At 31.2% G+C, this 20,338-nt stretch overlaps 4 protein-coding genes across 5 annotated transcripts; all 4 read right to left on the reverse strand.

The window, feature by feature from the left end:
* Positions 1 to 98: 98 nt before the first annotated feature.
* LOC108557467 (cytochrome P450 9e2-like) lies at positions 99 to 1,331 on the reverse strand. 2 transcript variants are annotated; one of them, XM_017913974.1, is made up of 5 exons: positions 1,191 to 1,331; positions 1,089 to 1,136; positions 993 to 1,017; positions 426 to 574; positions 99 to 371 (listed from the first exon to the last, which is right to left on the reverse strand). In XM_017913974.1, the coding sequence occupies exons 1-5, from the start codon at positions 1,195 to 1,197 to the stop codon at positions 277 to 279; spliced, it is 324 nt and encodes a 107-aa protein (XP_017769463.1). In that variant the 5' UTR covers positions 1,198 to 1,331; the 3' UTR covers positions 99 to 276. The 2 variants fall into 2 exon arrangements, with proteins under 2 accessions (XP_017769463.1, XP_017769462.1); XM_017913973.1 differs by lacking the exons at positions 993 to 1,017; positions 1,089 to 1,136; positions 1,191 to 1,331 and having other exon boundaries at positions 426 to 966.
* Positions 1,332 to 1,682: 351 nt separating this feature from the next.
* LOC108557462 (cytochrome P450 9e2-like) lies at positions 1,683 to 3,528 on the reverse strand. The gene is made up of 6 exons (XM_017913968.1): positions 3,329 to 3,528; positions 3,111 to 3,274; positions 2,731 to 3,059; positions 2,233 to 2,680; positions 1,910 to 2,176; positions 1,683 to 1,853 (listed from the first exon to the last, which is right to left on the reverse strand). Exons 1-6 carry the CDS (start codon positions 3,526 to 3,528, stop codon positions 1,684 to 1,686), a joined length of 1,578 nt encoding a protein of 525 aa, XP_017769457.1. The 3' UTR covers position 1,683.
* Positions 3,529 to 5,221: 1,693 nt separating this feature from the next.
* LOC108557497 (cytochrome P450 9e2-like) lies at positions 5,222 to 7,095 on the reverse strand. The gene is made up of 6 exons (XM_017914025.1): positions 6,896 to 7,095; positions 6,686 to 6,849; positions 6,300 to 6,628; positions 5,808 to 6,252; positions 5,482 to 5,748; positions 5,222 to 5,429 (listed from the first exon to the last, which is right to left on the reverse strand). The coding sequence occupies exons 1-6, from the start codon at positions 7,093 to 7,095 to the stop codon at positions 5,260 to 5,262; spliced, it is 1,575 nt and encodes a 524-aa protein (XP_017769514.1). The 3' UTR covers positions 5,222 to 5,259.
* A 344-nt stretch (positions 7,096 to 7,439) lies between these two features.
* Positions 7,440 to 13,605, reverse strand: LOC108557449 (cytochrome P450 9e2-like). Its single transcript, XM_017913956.1, has 8 exons — positions 13,570 to 13,605; positions 13,411 to 13,491; positions 9,222 to 9,412; positions 8,995 to 9,158; positions 8,606 to 8,934; positions 8,007 to 8,457; positions 7,673 to 7,939; positions 7,440 to 7,615 (listed from the first exon to the last, which is right to left on the reverse strand). The coding sequence occupies exons 1-8, from the start codon at positions 13,603 to 13,605 to the stop codon at positions 7,446 to 7,448; spliced, it is 1,689 nt and encodes a 562-aa protein (XP_017769445.1). The 3' UTR covers positions 7,440 to 7,445.
* Positions 13,606 to 20,338: the final 6,733 nt, after the last annotated feature.

The following is a 20,338-nucleotide window of genomic DNA, read 5'->3' on the forward strand; positions in this document are numbered from 1 at the left end:
TTCAGATTTTATTGGGAGAGAAAACATGTTTATTTCATTCTTGTTTTTGACGTAAATTTTAGTTATTCAATATATTTATATTATCATGTAGTGTCACAACTGTTAAATATTGAAGATACTATACAATACTAAGGCTGAGATGATAATCTTTTTAAACCAAACCAAAATCCGCGATTCGACGAAACATTTAATTGATTCTTGCTAATGACAATGGGTATTGAAGTTTTTTCTGTTGGGACAATTTGAAAATGTTTTATTAAATGGAAAAGCATGGTTTTATTTGCCAAAATATTGGTTTTGTAGCTTGAATTGTATAATCCTTGTTGCATCTTCTGTCCAAAAATGGAAAAGGGGCCATTTCCTTAGAACTTCTGTTCAAAAATTAATCAATGTTTTAATAGAAAAGGTATTAATCAATTTATTACCACTAATAACCATATCCATATACGTCATACTAATTAAAGTTTTATAAGTTAAATTTCCTTTACATTCCTTCCAAGTTGCGTTAATTTCCTCCCTAAGTTTATCCTGAATATTATTGTTCATTGCTAATTCAAACGACAAAAAACTCATTGCGTATGACGTCGTGTCAGATCCAGCAAATAAAAAGATCAAAACTTGAGCTGTTATAGTTTCGTTGGTCAACTCAACATTGTTAGTTTTCATACTCAAACTATATTTGTTTGTTGAAGTAAACGAATCAACCAATTCGTTATTACTCTCCTCACATAATTTTCCATTCCTAGATTCCAACAGTATATTAATCATATCGGGTCGCATTATCTTCTTCTCCTCGCGCATTTTAATATTTTCTTCAATAACACCTCGAAAGTGTTGAATAAGATGAAAATTGATTGACGAATACCCGAGAAATTTAAAGCTTTTCTAGTTGAAACGTAGAACAAATTATCTCTATCTTCCAAAGAATCGCATTTGATCCCAAAAGCGCAGCTGGCAAATGCGTCATTTTTAACAAAATGAATCTTTCAATTCCAGTTTTATAACATCTTGATTTTTCTTCAAATTAAATTCAAAATAATTCTCAGCGCACTCGTTAAGTAATGTAAACATAAACCGCATTTTGTTACCAGTAAAAAAAGGACTCAACTTTCCTCGCAAATCACGGCAGGACTCACCTTCAACAAGAAAAATCAATAAATATCATAATTTTTCACTTACATAATAATAACCAGTCATAGCTAAAATAGTCTTGTTCTACATAATGACCACATCTTCACGAGATTCTCTAAATTTGTCATATATAGATTTCATGGTTTCTCCTATCGAATTCTGTTGGATTATATTAGAAAATAAGTTGCCAAAAAACGGTATTGGTTGGACATAGATAATTCCTTTTTCTTTCCAAAAACTGAAAAATTTCACTAAATAGTAATATAACAAATATTAGTAATAATGTTAACTGAATCATCTTTGCTAATAAACTAAACATTAATTTACGTTGTCCTTGCTTATTAATTAAAACGCAAAACTTGCAACGATAAGAATATTACGAAATACTTATATGATTATTAATTAGTCATTGTATGTTTACGACTTTTAACACATTTAATATATTTACGTTTCTTAATATTACTAATTTTATTTATATTCTAAAAATATGTAATATGTAATAAATGATAAATAAATTAAGAAATCATTCTATATCAATTGAATTATACTAATCTATGAAGATAATCTTTTCAGTCCAAGCCAAAAGTCATGTTGCGAAGATACAGTGAATTGCTTCCTGCTAATCACCATAGGAATTGAAGTTTTCTTTGTTGGCAATACTTGAAAATTTCTTAATAAGTGGAAAATCGTGACTTTCGTTTCTAGAATGGCTAATCTAGATCCTGAAAAAAAATTGTTATATAATTCTTGACACTATCATACCCTACGCGTGTTATACCTATACAATTCCTAGGTCCAGAACCAAAGGGTAGATAAGTACTAGGATACATTTTTTCTCGATTCTCTACTGCAAATCTTTCTGGGTCAAACTTCTCAGGATTTGGATAATATTTTGAATCTCTATGAATTCCAAACACTGGAATATAAACAAAATCGTTCTTCTTTACTTTATAATCCTTTTCATCTGGTCTAGTTGCTACAATAGTATAATCTTTTGTACATAGCCTCTCAATATAAGGAACAGGTGGCCATTTCCTAAGAACCTCTAATAATACAATTAGAATAAAATAATCAGCAATTATTACATATATATAATATTACCACTAATAACCATATCCAGATACGTCATACCAATCAAATCTTGATAAGTCACATTTCCTTCGCATTTTTTCCAAGTGGTAATGATTTCTTCCCTGAGTTTATCCTGAATTTCACCATTCAAAGCCAATTCGTACGTCAAAAAGCACATTGCGTAGGAAGTAGTGTCAAATCCGGCATTGAAGAAAATAAGACATTGTGCTGTTATATTTTCGTTAGTCAATTCTATATTTGTGATTTTCTTTCCCAAACTGTATTCGTTGGTTGACGCAAATGAATCAACTGAATTTTTGTTACTTTCTCCACTTAATTTTCCATTTTTAGCTTCCATCAATAAATTAAGCATATCTGGACGGACAATACCTTTATCCTCTCGTATTTTTATGCTTTCGTCAATCACTCCACGAAAGAATGTACCCATCTCATCGTCAAATATTTTCCAACCCAAAAACTATCAAGAAAATACTGTATTAATTATTTTTATAATAAATACTTTCTTACCTTCATTAACTTAGGAACGCTGTGATACAAAATAAAGACGGACTGACGAATACCAGAATAATCAAAAGCTTTACTAGCTCGAACGTAGAACACATTATTAGGGTCGTTTAAAGAATCACATTTTATACCAAAAGCGCAACTGGCGATTACATCATTTGAAACTCTCGTGTAAGTATCTCTCATTTCTATTTCAATAAGTTCTTCATTTTTCTTTAAATAATGAGAAGCCAAATTTTCAGCGCATTCGTTTATTAAAGAAAACATAAAGCGCATTTTGCTGGCTGTGAATGCAGGACTCAAAGTTCCTCTCATATCACGCCACGTTGAACCTAAGAAAGAATGTAATTAATTAAAATCATTTAACATTCATTAATAAATACCGGTCATAGCAAAAAGGTTTTTACTCCAAAGACGGTCCACATCTTCACGTGCATGATTCACATGATCCGTGAAATGGTCGAAATCTTTAATCGTAATCTTCTTAATAAGATCAATATCATTAATTAAGAGTACAGGTTTCATGAATTGATACATTCCTGAATATCTACATCACATTTTTACATTAAGTCAAATTAAATTAATTATTGTTTTATATTACCTTTGGTGTTTCAATTTGTCGTAAATCGATTTTACTATTTCTGCTAAGGATTTTTGTTGTATAATATTTCTAAATACATTTCCAAATATAGGTACTGGTTGAACATATTGAATTCCTCTTTCTTTCCAAAAAGTGTAAGGTTTTAATACATAATAGCACAGCAAATACGACAAAACCACCAACAATATTAATTGAATCATGTTTGTTATTCAACTGAATGATAATTTATAAATTCGGTTAATTTAAATAAACATTGATAAGATTATTATATATTTATTTACTGTTTGTTTCACCTCTGTGTACATAACAAAAAATATTTATTGAAAATAAATTTATAAAAATTTTATGATATGTAAAGTGTCAATCATCGCAATAAATAAACAAAATATTTATATTATTTACACATATTGATGATTTCATTAGTAATTGCTTAACATTTCTGTAAATAATTTATGAACTTGTTTTTGCGACTTTTTTCACAAATATGTATTGTTATGTTTGTTTTGAAGAAGTTCGTTAAATGTTATGATTTTTTTCCTTTTGTCATTTGAAAGATGCCACTAAATATCTTGGACTTGTTAAGAATCTTGAAATTCGCATGAATTGAAAAATATTAACTTAACACAAACAATCAATATCCATCTTAAATGCAATGAATCATCACTTCACTGGTGATGAAAAATGGATCGTGGATGAACCAGCACAAACCACATCCAAAGCTGAAATGCATGAAAAAAAATCATGTTATCAATTTGACTGCTCCAAAGGAACCAAACGATCATTTAATATGTTTACTGTCAAAAACTAATGAAATGAGGAAACAATAAAAGAAAATTGGCAAATTATGTTCCACCAAAAAGAATGTAAATCTTATTATTGGAACTTTGTTGACACACATTATATAATCCTGACTTTTCACAATTCTAATTAAATTAATTCTTGTTTTGTATTACTTTTGGTGTTTCAATTTATCGTAAATCGATTTTATAAATTCTGTTGTATTACATTTGCAAATATCGGCAATATATTGGATTCCTTTTTCTTTCCATAAAGTTGATGGTTTCTACAGGTAATAGTACATAAAATACGTAAAAACCACCAATAATATTAACTGAATCATATTTGCTATTCATCTAAATAGTAATTTACAATTCTCAGCCAATTTAAACAAACATGATAAGATTATTATAAAAAATCAACGTTGTTATTCACTTAATCTCAATATATTTTCTATCTACACGTGAACGAAATGATTACAACTAGGAAATTATTTATTATAAATATTTATGTCCAAAATTTAAAATGTCTTCTATCAAAGCATTTGTTATCAGTATATACATTCTAGATTATATATATTGTTACTCTCTGGGCTCTTCAGAATTTCACCAACAAGATTTGCTTCTACCTCTTTATAACTAAAGAATTGCTACCTAGAAACATTAAGATATAAATTTACATTTATTCCCTAAAGTTTAACACACTTAGAATATTTTGCGCTACCAATTTGGTAGACAATGCAGGAGCAATTAGCACTGTAAAGTCCTTTTTTGGGAAGTCAGGAAATATTTTTGTAGATAGTCTCAAATTATAGACGATGCAAGAATGATCAACAACCACATTTGTCATACGTCTAAAGGAGTGATGCTCATGGATAGACCCAAGCTGCAGACAATGCAGGAATGTTCAAGGTGGTAAAGGTAGTTGTTGATGAGTTGTCCTCTCTTTATTTCTCTGTGTTTTATTGTCTTGTGAATATACTTTGTGAGAGTTGCTCAGTCTGTGCTTTTACTACGAAGATTCTAATAAGTATGCGTGGTCAAACATCTCCATATTAGTATTATAAAAAAGTTTATTTCTTATTATCATCATTTGTATATAAATTGTATTGTAATTTATTATATATTAAGAATTAAATATGATAATCAAAAAATCTAAGCTGGTAATCTTTTAAGTCCAACCCAAAATCCGTGTTGCGAAGAAATATTGAATTGCTTTTTACTAACGACCATTGGAATTGAAGTTTTCTCAGTTGGAACAACCTGAAAATTTCTAATTAAATGGAAAATCGTAGCCTTATTTTCCAACAGAGCAAATCTAGATCCTGGAAATATTTTTGTTATATTTGTAATTTTAATTATTATTTCTTGAAATACCAATGCAGTTTCTGGGTCCAATACCAAAGGGTATGTAAGAAGAAGGTACTATTTTTGCTCGATTCTTAATTGAAAACCGTTCAGGATCGAATACCTCAGGATTCGGATAAAATTCAGGATCTCTGTGAATTCCAAACATGGGAAAAACTATTATATCATTTTTCTTCAAATGGTAATCCTTTTCTTCTGGTCTTGTTGCTTTAATAGTGTAATCTCTGGTACAAATTCTATCTAAAAATGGAAAAGGTGGCCATTTCCTAAGAACCTCTGTTAAAAAAATAATCAATTTATTAAGTGGATATAAAATGTAGTTTTCAATATATTACCAGAAATAAGCATATCCAAATACGTCATTCCTATCAAAGCTTCGTACGTTAACTTTCCTTGGCAATTTTTCCAAGTTGAATTGATTTCCTCTCTTAGTTTTTCCTGAATTTCATTATTTAAAGCTAATTCGTGAGTTAAAAAACACATAACGTAAGATGTTGTGTCAAATCCGCCTAAGAAAAAGATCAAAGCTTGGGCTGTTATATCTTCGTTGGTCATTTCAATATTTTTTGTTTTCATCCCCAAACTATATTCCTCGGTTGAAGCAAACGAATCAACAACATTTTTACCGTCTTCACTCATTTTTCCTTTCCTCGATTCTAAGAGTAAATTGATCATATCCGGTCTGCTTATACATTTTTCCTCACGTATCCTTATGCTTTCATCAATTACACCACGAAAAAAAATACCCATTTCATCGGTGATTATTTTTAAACCCAAAAACTATGAAACATGATACAAGTTTTATTAATTAATAGAAAAAACTTTACCTTCATCAACCTTGGTAAGGTGTTGAATAATATAAAGATAGTTTGACGAATTCCTGAAAAATCGAAAGCTTTCCTCGCTTTTACATAAAACACATTTTCTTTATCCTTCAAAGAATCGCACGTTATGCCAAAAGCACAACTAGCAATCACATCATTCGTAACTCTAGTATAAGTATCTCTCATTTCTAATTGTATAAGTTCTTTATTTTCTTTCAGGTAGTAAGCAGCAAAATTCTCAGCGCATTCGTTCATTAAGGAAAACATAAAACGCATTTTACTGCCCGTAAAAGCAGGACTCAAGGTTCCTCGCATATCGCGCCAGGGTTCACCTACCAACAAAACATTTAAAAATTGAATTTCAGTATCATTAATATTATTGTATTTACCAATCATAGCAAACAAGTTTCTACTCCAAAGACGATCCACCTCCTCTCGTGAATGATTCACATGATCCGTGAAATAATCGAAATCTTTAATCGTTATCGTCTTCATAAGTTCAATATCGTTAACTACAAGCACCGGTTTCATGAACTGATACATTCCACAATATCTGTAAAATATTAATTAATTTTAATTAAGTTGTTTTATCATATTACCTTTGATCTCGAAATTCATCGTAAAATGATTTGAAGATCTCTGCCAACGATTTACGTTGGATAATATTCTCAAAGATATTACCGAATATCGGTAATGGTTTGACATATTTAATTCCTCTTTCTTTCCAAAATCTGTAAGGTTTTACTAAGAAGTAATATAGCAAATATGCTACAACCAATAACAATAATAACTTGATCATCTTCGTCAATCAACTGAAACGTAATTTGCAATCCTCTTTTATTTTAAAACGCTGCATTTGAAGAGATAAGATTATGATGAAGCACTTATTGATGTTTGCTATTTCTGTATAATCTTGTACAATTTTATATTAAATTGTTATTAAACGTGAATAACAAGTATCTCTATAAAATAAATATTATTACAAATAAAGTGTATTCACAAAATAATGGATAATAAATAAAACTTGTATCAAAATATAATCAGTGTTAACTAAATAAAGTTATCTATTTACTTAATTTATAAAAGTTTTATTATTGTCAAAATGTAAAATAATAAATTTTTTAAATAATATAGCTAAAATTTTATTACTTAATTGACAATTTTTTTCAGCCCCAGCCAAAATCCATGCTGCGAAGAAATGATAAATTGTTTCTTGCTAATCACCATGGGAATTGTGGTTTTCTCAGTTGGCACCACCTGAAAATTTCTGATCATGTGGAACATAATAGTTTTATTTTCCAAAATTGCAAATCTGGATCCTGAAAATATTCATTTTAATCTAATACATCTTTTATTATATTTTCTGTTCAATGTACCTATGCAGTTTCTTGGACCTGAACCGAATGGAAAGTAAGTAGAGGAATTCAGTTTTACTCGATTTTCAGGAGCGAAACGCTCCGGGTCAAACTTTTCAGGATTTGGATAATATTCTGGATCTCTATGAATCCCAAATATCGGTATTATTATTATATCATTTTTCTTTACGTTGTAATCTTTCTCCTCTGGTCTTATCGCTTTAATTGTGTAATCTTTAGTGCAAATCCTATCCATAATTGGGAATGGTGGCCATTTCCTCAACACCTCTGTCAAAAAAATGATCACATTTTAGATTATACAAGAATTATCTTCATTTAAAATTGTAAATATTACCGCAAATAACCATATCCAAATACTTCATTCCATTCAAAGCTTCATATGTCAAATTTCCTTGGCATTCCTCCCAAGTCGCTGAAATTTCATTCCTTAATTTTTCTTGAATTTCAGGATTTACTGCTAATTCATATGATAAGAAGCACATTAGGTATGAAGTTGTATCGAATCCGCCTAAGAAAAATATTAGAGCCTGAGCTGTGATATCCTCATTGGTGAATTGAACTAGTTTGCTTTTTTGTTTCCCTAAATTGAATTCATGTGTCGAAGCGAATGAATCAGCGATTGTATTATTCGATTCTTCCTTTAATGATCCTTTCTGTGCTTCCAATAATAAATGAATCATGTCTGGCCTGACGATAGATTTTTCTTCTCGAATTCTGATGGTCTCGTTTATAACTCCTCTGAAGAATTCGCTCATCTCATCGGAGAACAATTTCCATCCGAAAAACTATTAAAAATAAGTTAATGTAAATTAACTTATGAAAGACAATGAAAGATAATGGAAAGAAATGGAAGATAGTGAAACATGGTGAAAGATGATGAAATATAAAAGTTGATATAAGTTTACATAAGTTATTCAAGAAATATAAATTTACCTTCATTAATTTTGGAAATGTGCTGTACAGCAGAAACAGATTTTGTCGAAGTCCGGAAAAGTTGAAGGCCTTTTTAGCTATCGTGTAAAACGTATTTTCCGGATACTCCAACGAATCGCATTTAATACCAAACGCGCAACTTGCAATAATATCGTTCGTAGCTCTCGTGTATGTATCTTTCATTTCTAATTTAATAACGTCTTGATTTTCCTTCAGGTAATATTTAGAGAAATTCTCTGCGCACTCGTTGATTAAAGTAAACATGGTCCGCATTTTGCTGCTCGTAAATGCAGGACTCAAAGTATTCCTCATATCCCGCCAGGATTCACCTAAACTCCCCCAAAACCAAATTAGTCGTATTTTCCATTTACAAATGTGTACATACGTACCAACCATAGCAAATAAGTTTCTGCCCCATAACGGATCCACATCTTCATGAGAACCAGTCGAATGATCGGTGAAATGATCGAAATCTTTTATTGTAACAGTTTTAATTAACTCTGGATCGTGAATGATCAATACAGGCTTCAATAATTGATACATTCCTGAATACCTAATTTAAAACAAAATTGGATAGTTATTTAATTTAAATCAATTTAAAATTAAATAAAATTACCTCTCATTCCTAAAAGCATCGTACATTGTTTTCGTCATTTCAGCAATCGACTTTTTCTGCGCGATATTTACAAACACATTGCCGAAAATTGGTACAGGTTTAACATTTTTCACACCTTTTTCTTTCCAATACGAATGAGGTTTTATCAGAAAATGATACAACAAATATAAGAATACCAAAATCAATGCTAACTGAATCATATTTAATAATTAACTGATAGGTTTGAGAGAATAATACTAGTATATATATCGTAAAACCATTGATTAGATAAAAAATATATGTTATCTAATTGAACGTATTTTTTTTATGATTGGTGATAAATATAAATTAAACATAAACAGTATATTACATGTGCATTAGCCACAATTATGACCAAAGTCTTTTGGCTCACATATATGTTATTTTCTATAACTTAAGATAATTTCTAGTTCATGCGTGACCTTAATTTGAAGGAGTTCACTCAGCTATCCTAAATAGGGTTATCGCTATGGAGATGTCCTTTCTACATGTATTACTTAATCCACTGGATACCTTAAAACCGTATTATTTATGAAGAATGTAGATTTTGTGACAAATTAATTTCATTGATTCAATTCAGTATCCTCAAACATCTTAACAATTAATGTCCATGTTATCAATATGTAAAAATGTTAATAATAAACTATTTACTGATGAAAAATGTATAAGAGTTAAGCAATTGAATGCGTGCATTGAAGCGAATGAATCAACTATAGTATTATTCAATTCTTCCATTAATAATCCTTATGTGTTTCCAATAACAACTCTGGAGAAAGACTTTTCTTATCTAATTCTGAAAGTGTCATCAATAACTCCTTTAATGAATATCCTCATCTCATTGGAAAATTATTTCGAACTATAACACTATTAAAAATAAGTCTATGTAATTGTATACAAGACGATGTAATCAACTAAGTTAATGCAAGATGATGTAAGATGATATAAGTTGATGTATTAATATCAATATACAAAAATGGAAACAGTATTGTGAACATCAAACTATTTACTGATGAAAAACTTACAAGAGTTAAGCAATTTAATTCGTGCGTCCAATCAAATGTATCATATCTGATAAACTTTCCTTCTTGAATTCTGATGGTATCAGTAATAAATTCTCTGAATAATTGGCTCATCCCATTGAAAATTATTTTCCAACTTTTCTTTGATATAAGATGATGTAAGTTGATGAAAGATGATGTAAGATGATGTAAGATGATGTAAGATGATGTAAGTTGAGGAAAGATGATCTAATTTGATACAAGATAGTGTAAGTACATCAAATTATTTACTGATGAAAATATTACAAGAGTTAAGCAATATGTAAAATGGATGGGTAATTTATTTACTTCTGATTACAATTTAGTATAGCAGAAAGTTTTTCTCTAGTCAAAAAACTAGATCAAATTGTAGAATTTACAATAAATATAGATGTATGTAATATTAAAGAATTTCTATTTAGAAATGATCTACTTAAATATTTAAGATAAAACAAATAAATTATATTTATTTATGCGGTTATAACTAGTTATTTATTAATAGTTTAGCAAGAAGATTTTGATCGTTAGCAATTTCTTTAGCCTAATAAGAATTAGTAAATAATATTGTTATTACAAATTACATAATCAAATATATTGTAACTAGTAATAAATTAAAATTGTATACATAAAATATCAGAAACTTATAGATAGGGCTATAGCATAACTGATAACATAAAATAATCCAATCACGTCCTTGTATATAAACAAACAAGTAACTGATAAAATGAATATATAAACGAAACCTGACAATCTCGTTGTTAACTGATCTAACTTAATTTGGTGTTAAATCAAACAGAGCGATGATTGCTGTGAAAATTAACGGGTTCAAGTCGAGCCTCCTGATTTTCCACACCCAATTTCAGGTCATAGCCGCCGTATACCGAATACACACATATACGCAGCACACACAATATAGTTATCTATATATATATGGTTCTGTCACTGCGAGGTTTGGGAATTTACTTTTGATTTATTACGGCCCGCTGTTGCCATCAATATTACATAACAACGCAAAAAGAAATATGTTATCGACTTATCACAACACAATAATACACAGAATCCCAAACATATCGTTTCCTATTTTCCGAATGTCAGATACCAACAACAAAAAATGACTTCGAAGCCGAAACAAGTATATAGGGTTTAGTAAATTAATTGCGTTCTAATTCTTTGTTTTGTTCTAACGTATCAATTGGAAATGGTCACTTCTGATGGATAAACACCGTTAATTTTATTTGAGCAAGTTTAGTGTAGTTTTATTGCGTGCAATCAAGTTTCTAGATTAGATTTGTAAAATCCAATATGCGTTTTTACGAGCTTATAAAGTAAATGGTAATACATTATATTTATTCTTTTACGTAATAAACAGTTGTAATATAACTGGGTTATTGACTTGGGAGGTTGAGTTGATAATTGTGTACAATAAATTTATTTTTTACAAATTAGGAAGTTACTAAAAAAATCTTGCGAAAGTTAAGCAATGCGCAATTCTATGCATACGATTTAAATTGGTGACCGATATCAACTTACAAATTGGGATTACCATTGATATACTCAAATAGAATATAGACGTTTTCATAGAATTATAAGTCTTAGTATTACTCATAAAAAAAACTTTGTGATGTTAATTTTTTATTTATGTAGTTCCTCGATTAGTCCAGTGTCATATTGTTCGGGATATTGGCGGAATCCATAATCTGCACTATACGAAGTATAGCTTTATATATATAAATCCTGTATGTAATAAAACAGAATGAAATTTTGTTGTCCGTAAGTCCGTAGTTTCTAATAATATTTTAATGAAGTTTTCAGTGATCGAGTCAGAAGCTCTAGCAATCTGAAAATGGTATCGAGACGAGGATCCGGAAATTAAAACTTTTGTTGGGTCGACTGTATATATATACACTCTTCCAATAATACGTATCAAATTACAATCCGCAGAGAAATTCCACATAAACTCCAAGTGCCTTCATATTGCTACCAAAGCATATTGCTTTCAGTTCCAAGACTTTACAGCAATTCCTATTAATATTGTTTAAAAGTAACTTTAGCACTGCCTTCGGTATTTTAAAAACAAATATATCTTTAAAGCATTTGTTATATTATATAAAAGTATAACTTTCGTAAAGTCACACAAATTACACAGTCACACAAATTACAATAGTATGAACTATAAAGAATCTTCAAAATCCATACTTCATACCCAATTATCTTAAAAACAAAAACCGTTTCTGTACAACTTCTTCATGTTACTATCCTTAATCCTAATTAACTACACGCTTTATAAAATACAGTTAGCCCTCGGTTTATGTCGGTCAATTTACGCCGATTCACAATAACGCCGCTGCTTATATTGTATTAATAAACAAATTTATTTGCTAATCCTATACCTACCTCACTCTAAATATGGGTTCATTTTACGCCGATTCGATTTACGCCAACTTTTGTAGGAACGGAGCTATCCGCATTAGTTTATGAAAAAAAATATATATTTCAAACTAAATTATTCAATTGAACGTTTAAAACTTCCAAAACCGCATTAAAAATTTGTGCTTGATACAATCATCAGTTAAAGGAGTAATTTATAACCACAAGGACATATGATTTTTTCAACGATAATCATTTATCTCAACCTGTAATTTTTTACTTGGCAAAATTTAATATTTAAACAGCGAAAATGCAAGAAATGTCGGGAATTAACAAATGAAAAACTTCATTTGCAAATTCACCATGGATGTGAGAAAACGCGTCTTGTTTTTGCTCCAGATATCAGGAACGAATCCCAACAAACAAACGATCCTGGCTCACATACTTTTTTTCCTCTCTTTATTCTCAGTAGGAAGCGCGGTTTTCTTCAACGCAATTTCTTTGATCAACGATCACAGCTTCGAAAACGTTTCAGGCTTAGCCGAATCTCTACCAGTTATGTACCAGGTAATCTATAAAGTATTTATCAGATACATCTAATTAAGCTTGCAGACGTTTACTAAGGTGTTGCGAACTAAGATGAAGATCAAGAAGATTAAGTTGCTATTAGAGCGTATGACTAAGTTCTGGAATGCGGATGAGATTGATGATGATGGGAATATTTCAAGAAGACGTACTATTTTTCAAAGAATTTATAAGGGATTTACATGGCTTGCAATTGGAATGGTTCTGATGTACTGCGTGAAACCTCTGACGATGCCGGTGAGGTGGTGGCCGATGCCTTGGAACTATGGAGTATGCGACATCAATAAAGATTACTGTTTTATACTCATTTATATTTGGCAACTACATGATGCTGTACTAACTTTCCTAAGTTTAACTTCATTTGATGGCATCTTCATGCTGGTCACTTTCAATGTTTACGAGCAGCTAAGATTTGTCAAAGTTAAATTTCAGCTGTTGAAAATCACAAACAACCAGGAAAAAGATTTAGAAGAGTTTAACCGCATCGTTAATCATCATAACTATTTATTGGAGTAATTTCCAACGGATTTTAGCAAACAAATTAATTCTGGTGATTGTTTTTAGGACTATACGAGTTATTGATGATATCTTCAACGTTTTGTTATTTGAACAACTTTGGTCCAGCAATGTTTCCATATGCATGGGAATATTTCTACTAATCTTAGACGTGTACAATAAAAATAATTTGTGTTAATTATGAAGCTAATTTATGCAAATATTTTCAGTGAAATTGATTTCAGCAAAATACTGAAATACGCTTCATTTCTCTCAGCGTTTGTATTTGAAGCTTTCTTATTTTGCTACTTTGGTCAATTAGTAGCAAATTCGGTTAAATCTTTGATTAACTGTATTTAACTTTGACTAAACAAACTATATTTCAGGCGGATGACATAGCTTTCGCCGTTTACGAATCCGACTGGATGGAAACTAGCAAGATAGAATGGAAAAAAGGTGTAATTCTGGTAACTCAGATATCGCAGAATTCGCCTAAAATAACAGTTGGTAAAATGCTTGAATTAAACATGCAAACATTCGGCGCTGTAAATCTAATTTCAGAGAAACAACTAGTACCGTTTTTCATTAAGAATTTAATTCTAGGTTCTAAGGAACTCGCTCTCTTTCTGCACTCTTATCCAAAGCGTTTACAATTTTTAAACAGGATTTACACCGTTACATCATTAACTGCCGCAAAATGTTTAAATAAAGCGTTCACTGCAAAAAAATGCTTGCTGCTTCACAAACCAATTTGGTTTCAATTTGGTAATTAATATTGTAAACAACAAATTTTTCCCCCAATTCTAGCAATAATTTAATAAATTTTTCAAAAGAAACTATTTGAAGTATGTTCTTGAGTATATATAAAGATTACTATGATAGTTTAGTTGAAATGATGAAACTGTAAGCTTTGTTGTAAGGGATGAAAGAAGAAGTCACCCAGAGGAGAATAAAAGGACATCATATTGAAACAGTATAAAATATATAGATTCAATTCAATTTTTTAATCTTGATTTATTCAAAATTGGAACTAATTGGAACTTAAGTTAACAAATAGTGATTGGCTTACAAACATTAAGAAAGTGTAAGTATATTAAATATAAATAAATATTTAAACAATAATTTAAACTATTTTAATTGAGTGATAAGAAATAAATTTAAAAATTGTAGACGCTTTGTATTAAGGTTAAAAATGATAACGAATTTTTAACCACCTGAAAATAAATAAATTACAAAAATTATGAAAAGTGAAGTATTGATTTGTATACCATAGCAAACGATTCTAAATTAAGGAATAAGACTTTTCCAACTGTCAAATTTGGTGAATGTTGAGCCATTTGGATTACAGTTACTACACTTTTCCTCCACTCAGGCTTTTCACTTTCAAACCAACGAGATTCTGCTGCAGCAAAAGCTACTTTATCGCACTGTAATTATATGAAAATTGAGTAATTATTTCAGAAAAAATGATTTTTTTTTTTTTTAAATAAATAATAATTGAATTACCTCGTCTCTGACCATTTGACCAAAATGGCAAAATAAATAAACTTCCATTAAGAACGTTGATAAATAGGTAGCATATTTTAAAAGGCGATCAATTTGAATTGGAAATCTGTGAGAAAGTTTGAAATTACAATGAAAATAAATAAAAATTTAATTGTATACCCGTCAATCATTAGTAGTAAAATTCCCATGCAAATTGAAACATTGCTGGACCATAACTGCTCGAATAGAATGACGTTGAAAACGACATCTGTTTCTTTTATACATCTAAAATTATTTGATTATATATATTTATTTTGATGTTTTTTATTATTGAATAATACTCGAGTAAATAATTATGATGGTTGATTAATTCGTAAAGTGTTTTTAGATCTGAATTATCGTCTAATTTCTTCGGTTCCAATTGCTGAAAACCGGTTTGAACCATATAGAGTTGTTCGCAAATGCCGTTAGTCAAACTTATGAAAACTCCATCAATTCCTGCAACGCTCACCACTATTAACCAACCGATGTAAAGGAACATAAAGTATATTGTTAGATAACAAAGGTTATTATTGATATCGCAAACTATATATTGCCAAGGAATTGGCCAAACCCTTCCTGGAATTGTTAAAGGTTTGATGCAATAAATTACGACAGTTGATAGAAGGAGCAGGACGAATATTTTGTAGAATTTTCCGAATATTACGGTCCTTTGTTCAAGCTCCTCCTGAAGCACCGGATACTTCGAATGTGGCCAAAACCCATCCATCTTATTCATCAATTTATTCAAATCCTTTATAGTCAATTTCAGCCGCAAGATCTTCGCTGAAACCTGATAGATTTAATTAATCACGTCGCTTTATACATTATCTTTTGATGGACCTGATACATCACCGGTAAAGATTCAGCAGTTGCCGAGAGACTCTCGAAGCTCAAATCAAAGTACAAAGCACCAGCGTCATAAAATATGGCAAGATATATAACGAATATAGCGAAAACAGTCATTATATGCGGTAGAATTGTCTGTTTCTTAGGATTCATACCGATGCTCTCCAACAAGAGGATCATGAAATCGAAAACCGTACGTTTCCTGTACCACTGCAACATCTTCGTTTTACTAAGCTAACCCCGAACGAAACCTGCGCTTTATAGAATATAAATTTATTTAAAAAAAATATCTCAAACTAAATAATTCAAATTGATCGTTTAAAACTTTTCTAACCGTATTAAAAGTTTGTGCATGATGCAATCATAAGTTAAAGGAGTAATTTAAAACCCAAGGACAAACGATTTCTTGAACGATAACCATCTATTTTAACATGCAATTTTTTAAGCAAAATTTGATAATCATACAATTAAAATACGAGGAAAAACTGTTCATTTGAAAATTCACAATGAACGTGAGAAAACGCGTTCTGTTTTTGCTCCAAATGACTGAAACGAATCCCAACAAACAAACAATTCTTTCTCATATACTATGTTTTCTTTCGTTATGCACATTGGCAAGCTCATTTTATTTCAGCACAACTCATTGATGAATGATCACAGCTTCGAAAACGTTGCAGGCTTAGCCGAATATCTACCTAAGGTTATGCGAACTAAGATGAAGGCAAAGAAGATTAAGTTGCGTATGACTAAGTTCTGGAATGCGGATCAGCAGCTTTGCTTTGTCAACGTTAAGTTTCAGCAGTTAAAATGCACAAACAACCAGGAAAAAAATTTGGAAAAGTTTAATCGAATCGTTCACTTAATAAATAAACTGTAACGATTTCACAATTGCCGATAGGCTCTTGAAATAAAAAAAAATGTATTGCAAACTATATAATTTAATTCATTATTGGAAAGTTATGAAACCGCATTAAAAATTTCTACTTAATGCAGTCATAACTTATAGAGGTAATTTAAAGCCCAAGGATACAGGAATTATTTTAATTATAACAATTTATTTCAACCTACAATTTTTGCTCGGCAAAATTTAATATTTATAAGGAGAAAATGCGAGGAAAAACTGTGCATTTGTAAATTCGCGATGGACGTGAGAAAACGCGTCCTGTTTTTGCTGCAGATAACAGGAACGAATCCCAACAAACAAACGATCCTGGCTCACATCCTTTTTCTACTCTCGTTATTCACATTAGGAAGCTCGCTTTACTTTAACGCAATTTCTCTGATCCACGATCACAGTTTCGAAAATGTTTCAGGATTAGCCGAATCTCTGCCTGTTTTATACCAGGTAATATCTAAAGTATATCTATCAGGTGTATCTAATTAAAATTGTAGACGTTTACTAAGGTGATGCGAACTAAAATGAAGACTGAGAAGATTAAGATGTTGTTAGACCGTATGGGTAAATTTTGGAGTGCAGATGAGGTTGTAGATGCACCTGGAGTTATTGAAGGAAGACGTACTATTTTTCGAAGAATCTATATTGGATTTACTGGGCTTTCAATTGGAATGGTTGTGATTTACTGCGTGAAACCTCTGACAATGCCGGTGAGATGGTGGCCGATTCCTTGGAATTATGGAGCCTGCGACATCAATAACGATTACTGCTTTGTCCTCATTTATATTTGGCAACTGCACGACGGTCTGCTAACTTTCCTAAGTTTAACTTCGTTCGATGGCATCTTTATGCTGGTCACTTTCAATGTTTACGAGCAGCTGAGCTTTGTCAAAGTTAAATTTCAGCAGTTGAAAAGCACAAACAACCAGGAAAATGATTTGGAAGAGTTCAATCGCATCGTTAATCATCATAACTATTTATTGGAGTAATTTCTAACGGATTTTAACAAACAGATTAATTCTGGGTATTTTTTTTAGGACTATACGATCAATTGATGATATCTTCAACGTTTTGTTATTTGAGCAACTTTGGTCCAGTAACGTTTCCATATGCATGGGGATATTTCTACTAATCTTAGATGGGTATAATTAAAATAAATTTCAATTAATACTTATATTAATTTTTGTCATTGTCTTTAGTGATATTGATTTGAGTAAAGTACTAAAATACGCTACATTTCTCTCTGCGTTTTTACTTGAAGCTTTCTTCTTTTGCTACTTTGGTCAGCTAGTAGCAAATTCGGTTAAATCTTTGATTGATTGACTATAAATAAATACGACTAAATATAGTAAATTACAGGCGGATGATATAGCTTTCGCCGTTTACGAATCTGACTGGATGGAAACTAGCAAGATGGAATGGAAGAAAGGTGTTGTTTTGGTAACTCAAATATCGCAGAATTCTCCTAAATTAACAGTCGGAAAAATGCTTGAACTAAATATGCAAACATTCGGCGCCGTAAATCTAATTTGAGTGAAACAACTTGGATCGTTTTTAATTAACAATTTAATTCTAGGTACTAAGGAACTCACTCTCTTTCTGCACTCTGATCCAGAGCGTTTACAATTTTTGAACAGGATCCACACCGAACTAATTAGCTGCCACAAAATATTTAAATAAAGCATACACTGCAAAGCAAACGCTTACTGCTTCGCAATTCAATTAGAGTTTCGTTTCTAATTTAATTTGCAAACTTATAGTCTCCCTGTAATTGATGTTGCAAAGCCATTTTCCTCAATTTAAACCCCCGCAATGAATTAATCAATTTTTCAATTATTCGAGCTTTAAATTTTCCCATCAATTATTCCCATGAATATTAACGGGGCACGGTTCACTTAATTAAGCTGTAATTATTGCGTGAAGAATACTAATTGCTATAAAGTTTAGGAATCGTGGCATCTGCCGAATTGTTCATATTAATTATGTATTCGAAGTGCTTTAATTGAGTATATATAAAGACGATTGGGTGAATTACTGTGGAGTGGAAATCATGAAACTGTTGGGATTGTTGCAAAGGGTGAACGTGTTCGATTACGTGAAAGCTTGCTTGCTTTTTACCGGCACTAATCCGTACAGGCAAGATGCTCTCTCGAATCTGCTTACAGTGAGCGCCATGTCCATCGTCTGCTATTACATAAGCTTCGCAATTTACGGCCTGTACCATGATCACAGCTTCGAAAATATTTCCGGAATGGCCGAGTCCGCTCCGGTCATGTATCAAGTAACTTTATTCAACGTAATATTGGCCGGATGCATATAGCAGCATTTCATTTCAGATCTTTATGAAGGTGTCCCGGATGAAATCTAAAAGGAGAGAGCTTAAGAAGCTGTTGGATAACTTCGAACTATTCTGGGATTCTGACAAGTTTCCCTGGATGGAAGAGTATCTGAAGGAAAGACAAGCTGAATTCCATAAGCAATGTAGATGGTATTTGTATATGGTTATTGGGATGGTCATCATGTACTGCGTGAAACCTCTGACCATGCCTGAACGATGCTGGCCTATACCTTCAGAATATCACATGTGCGACATCTCTCGAAACAGCTGCTACATTCCCATATACTTCACACAGCTATACGTCGCCTCGTTGACTTTTATGAGTTTGTCCTGCTTTGATGGCTTGTTTGCCGTTGTCTGCTTCAAGATATCCGAGCAACTACACATAATTAATAAAGTTTTCAGACATCTTGAGCCGTCGACCGACGACAGAGACCTGGAACAGTTCTATGAGCTGGTTAATCATCACAACTTTATGCTTGCGTAATAACCACCTGCATTCCATGTACTTCATTAAATTATATTAATTTCAGATGCATCAAATCGACTGATGGAATCTTCAACATGCTACTATTCGAACAACTTTGGTCTAGTAACTTATCTATCTGCATGGGAATATTCCTACTCATCGTAGACGGGTAACAAATTAATTATAAATAAATATAAAACTAATTATTGTATTGCAGCATGCCTTTAGATTTCAGCAGAGTACTAAAATACACATCATACCTATCAACATTTCTACTGGAAGCTTACATATTTTGCTATTTCGGTCAGATGATATCAGATGAAGTTGCCATTATCATCTTAATCTTTTTCATTATATAATTGATGTTTTGATCATTACAGAGCGATGAAATAGCTATAGCAGTTTTCGAATCGCGGTGGACAGACAGCAACAAGAAACAATGGAAAAAAGGTGTTGTCATGGTTACGCAGATGGCCCACAATTCACCAAAATTGAGCGTAGCGAAAATGCTAAATTTGAATATGGGAACTTTTACTATGG

This window comes from Nicrophorus vespilloides, unplaced genomic scaffold, assembly GCF_001412225.1.
Source record: "Nicrophorus vespilloides isolate i.1.1-1 unplaced genomic scaffold, Nicve_v1.0, whole genome shotgun sequence".
NCBI classification, from domain to species: domain Eukaryota; kingdom Metazoa; phylum Arthropoda; class Insecta; order Coleoptera; family Silphidae; genus Nicrophorus; species Nicrophorus vespilloides.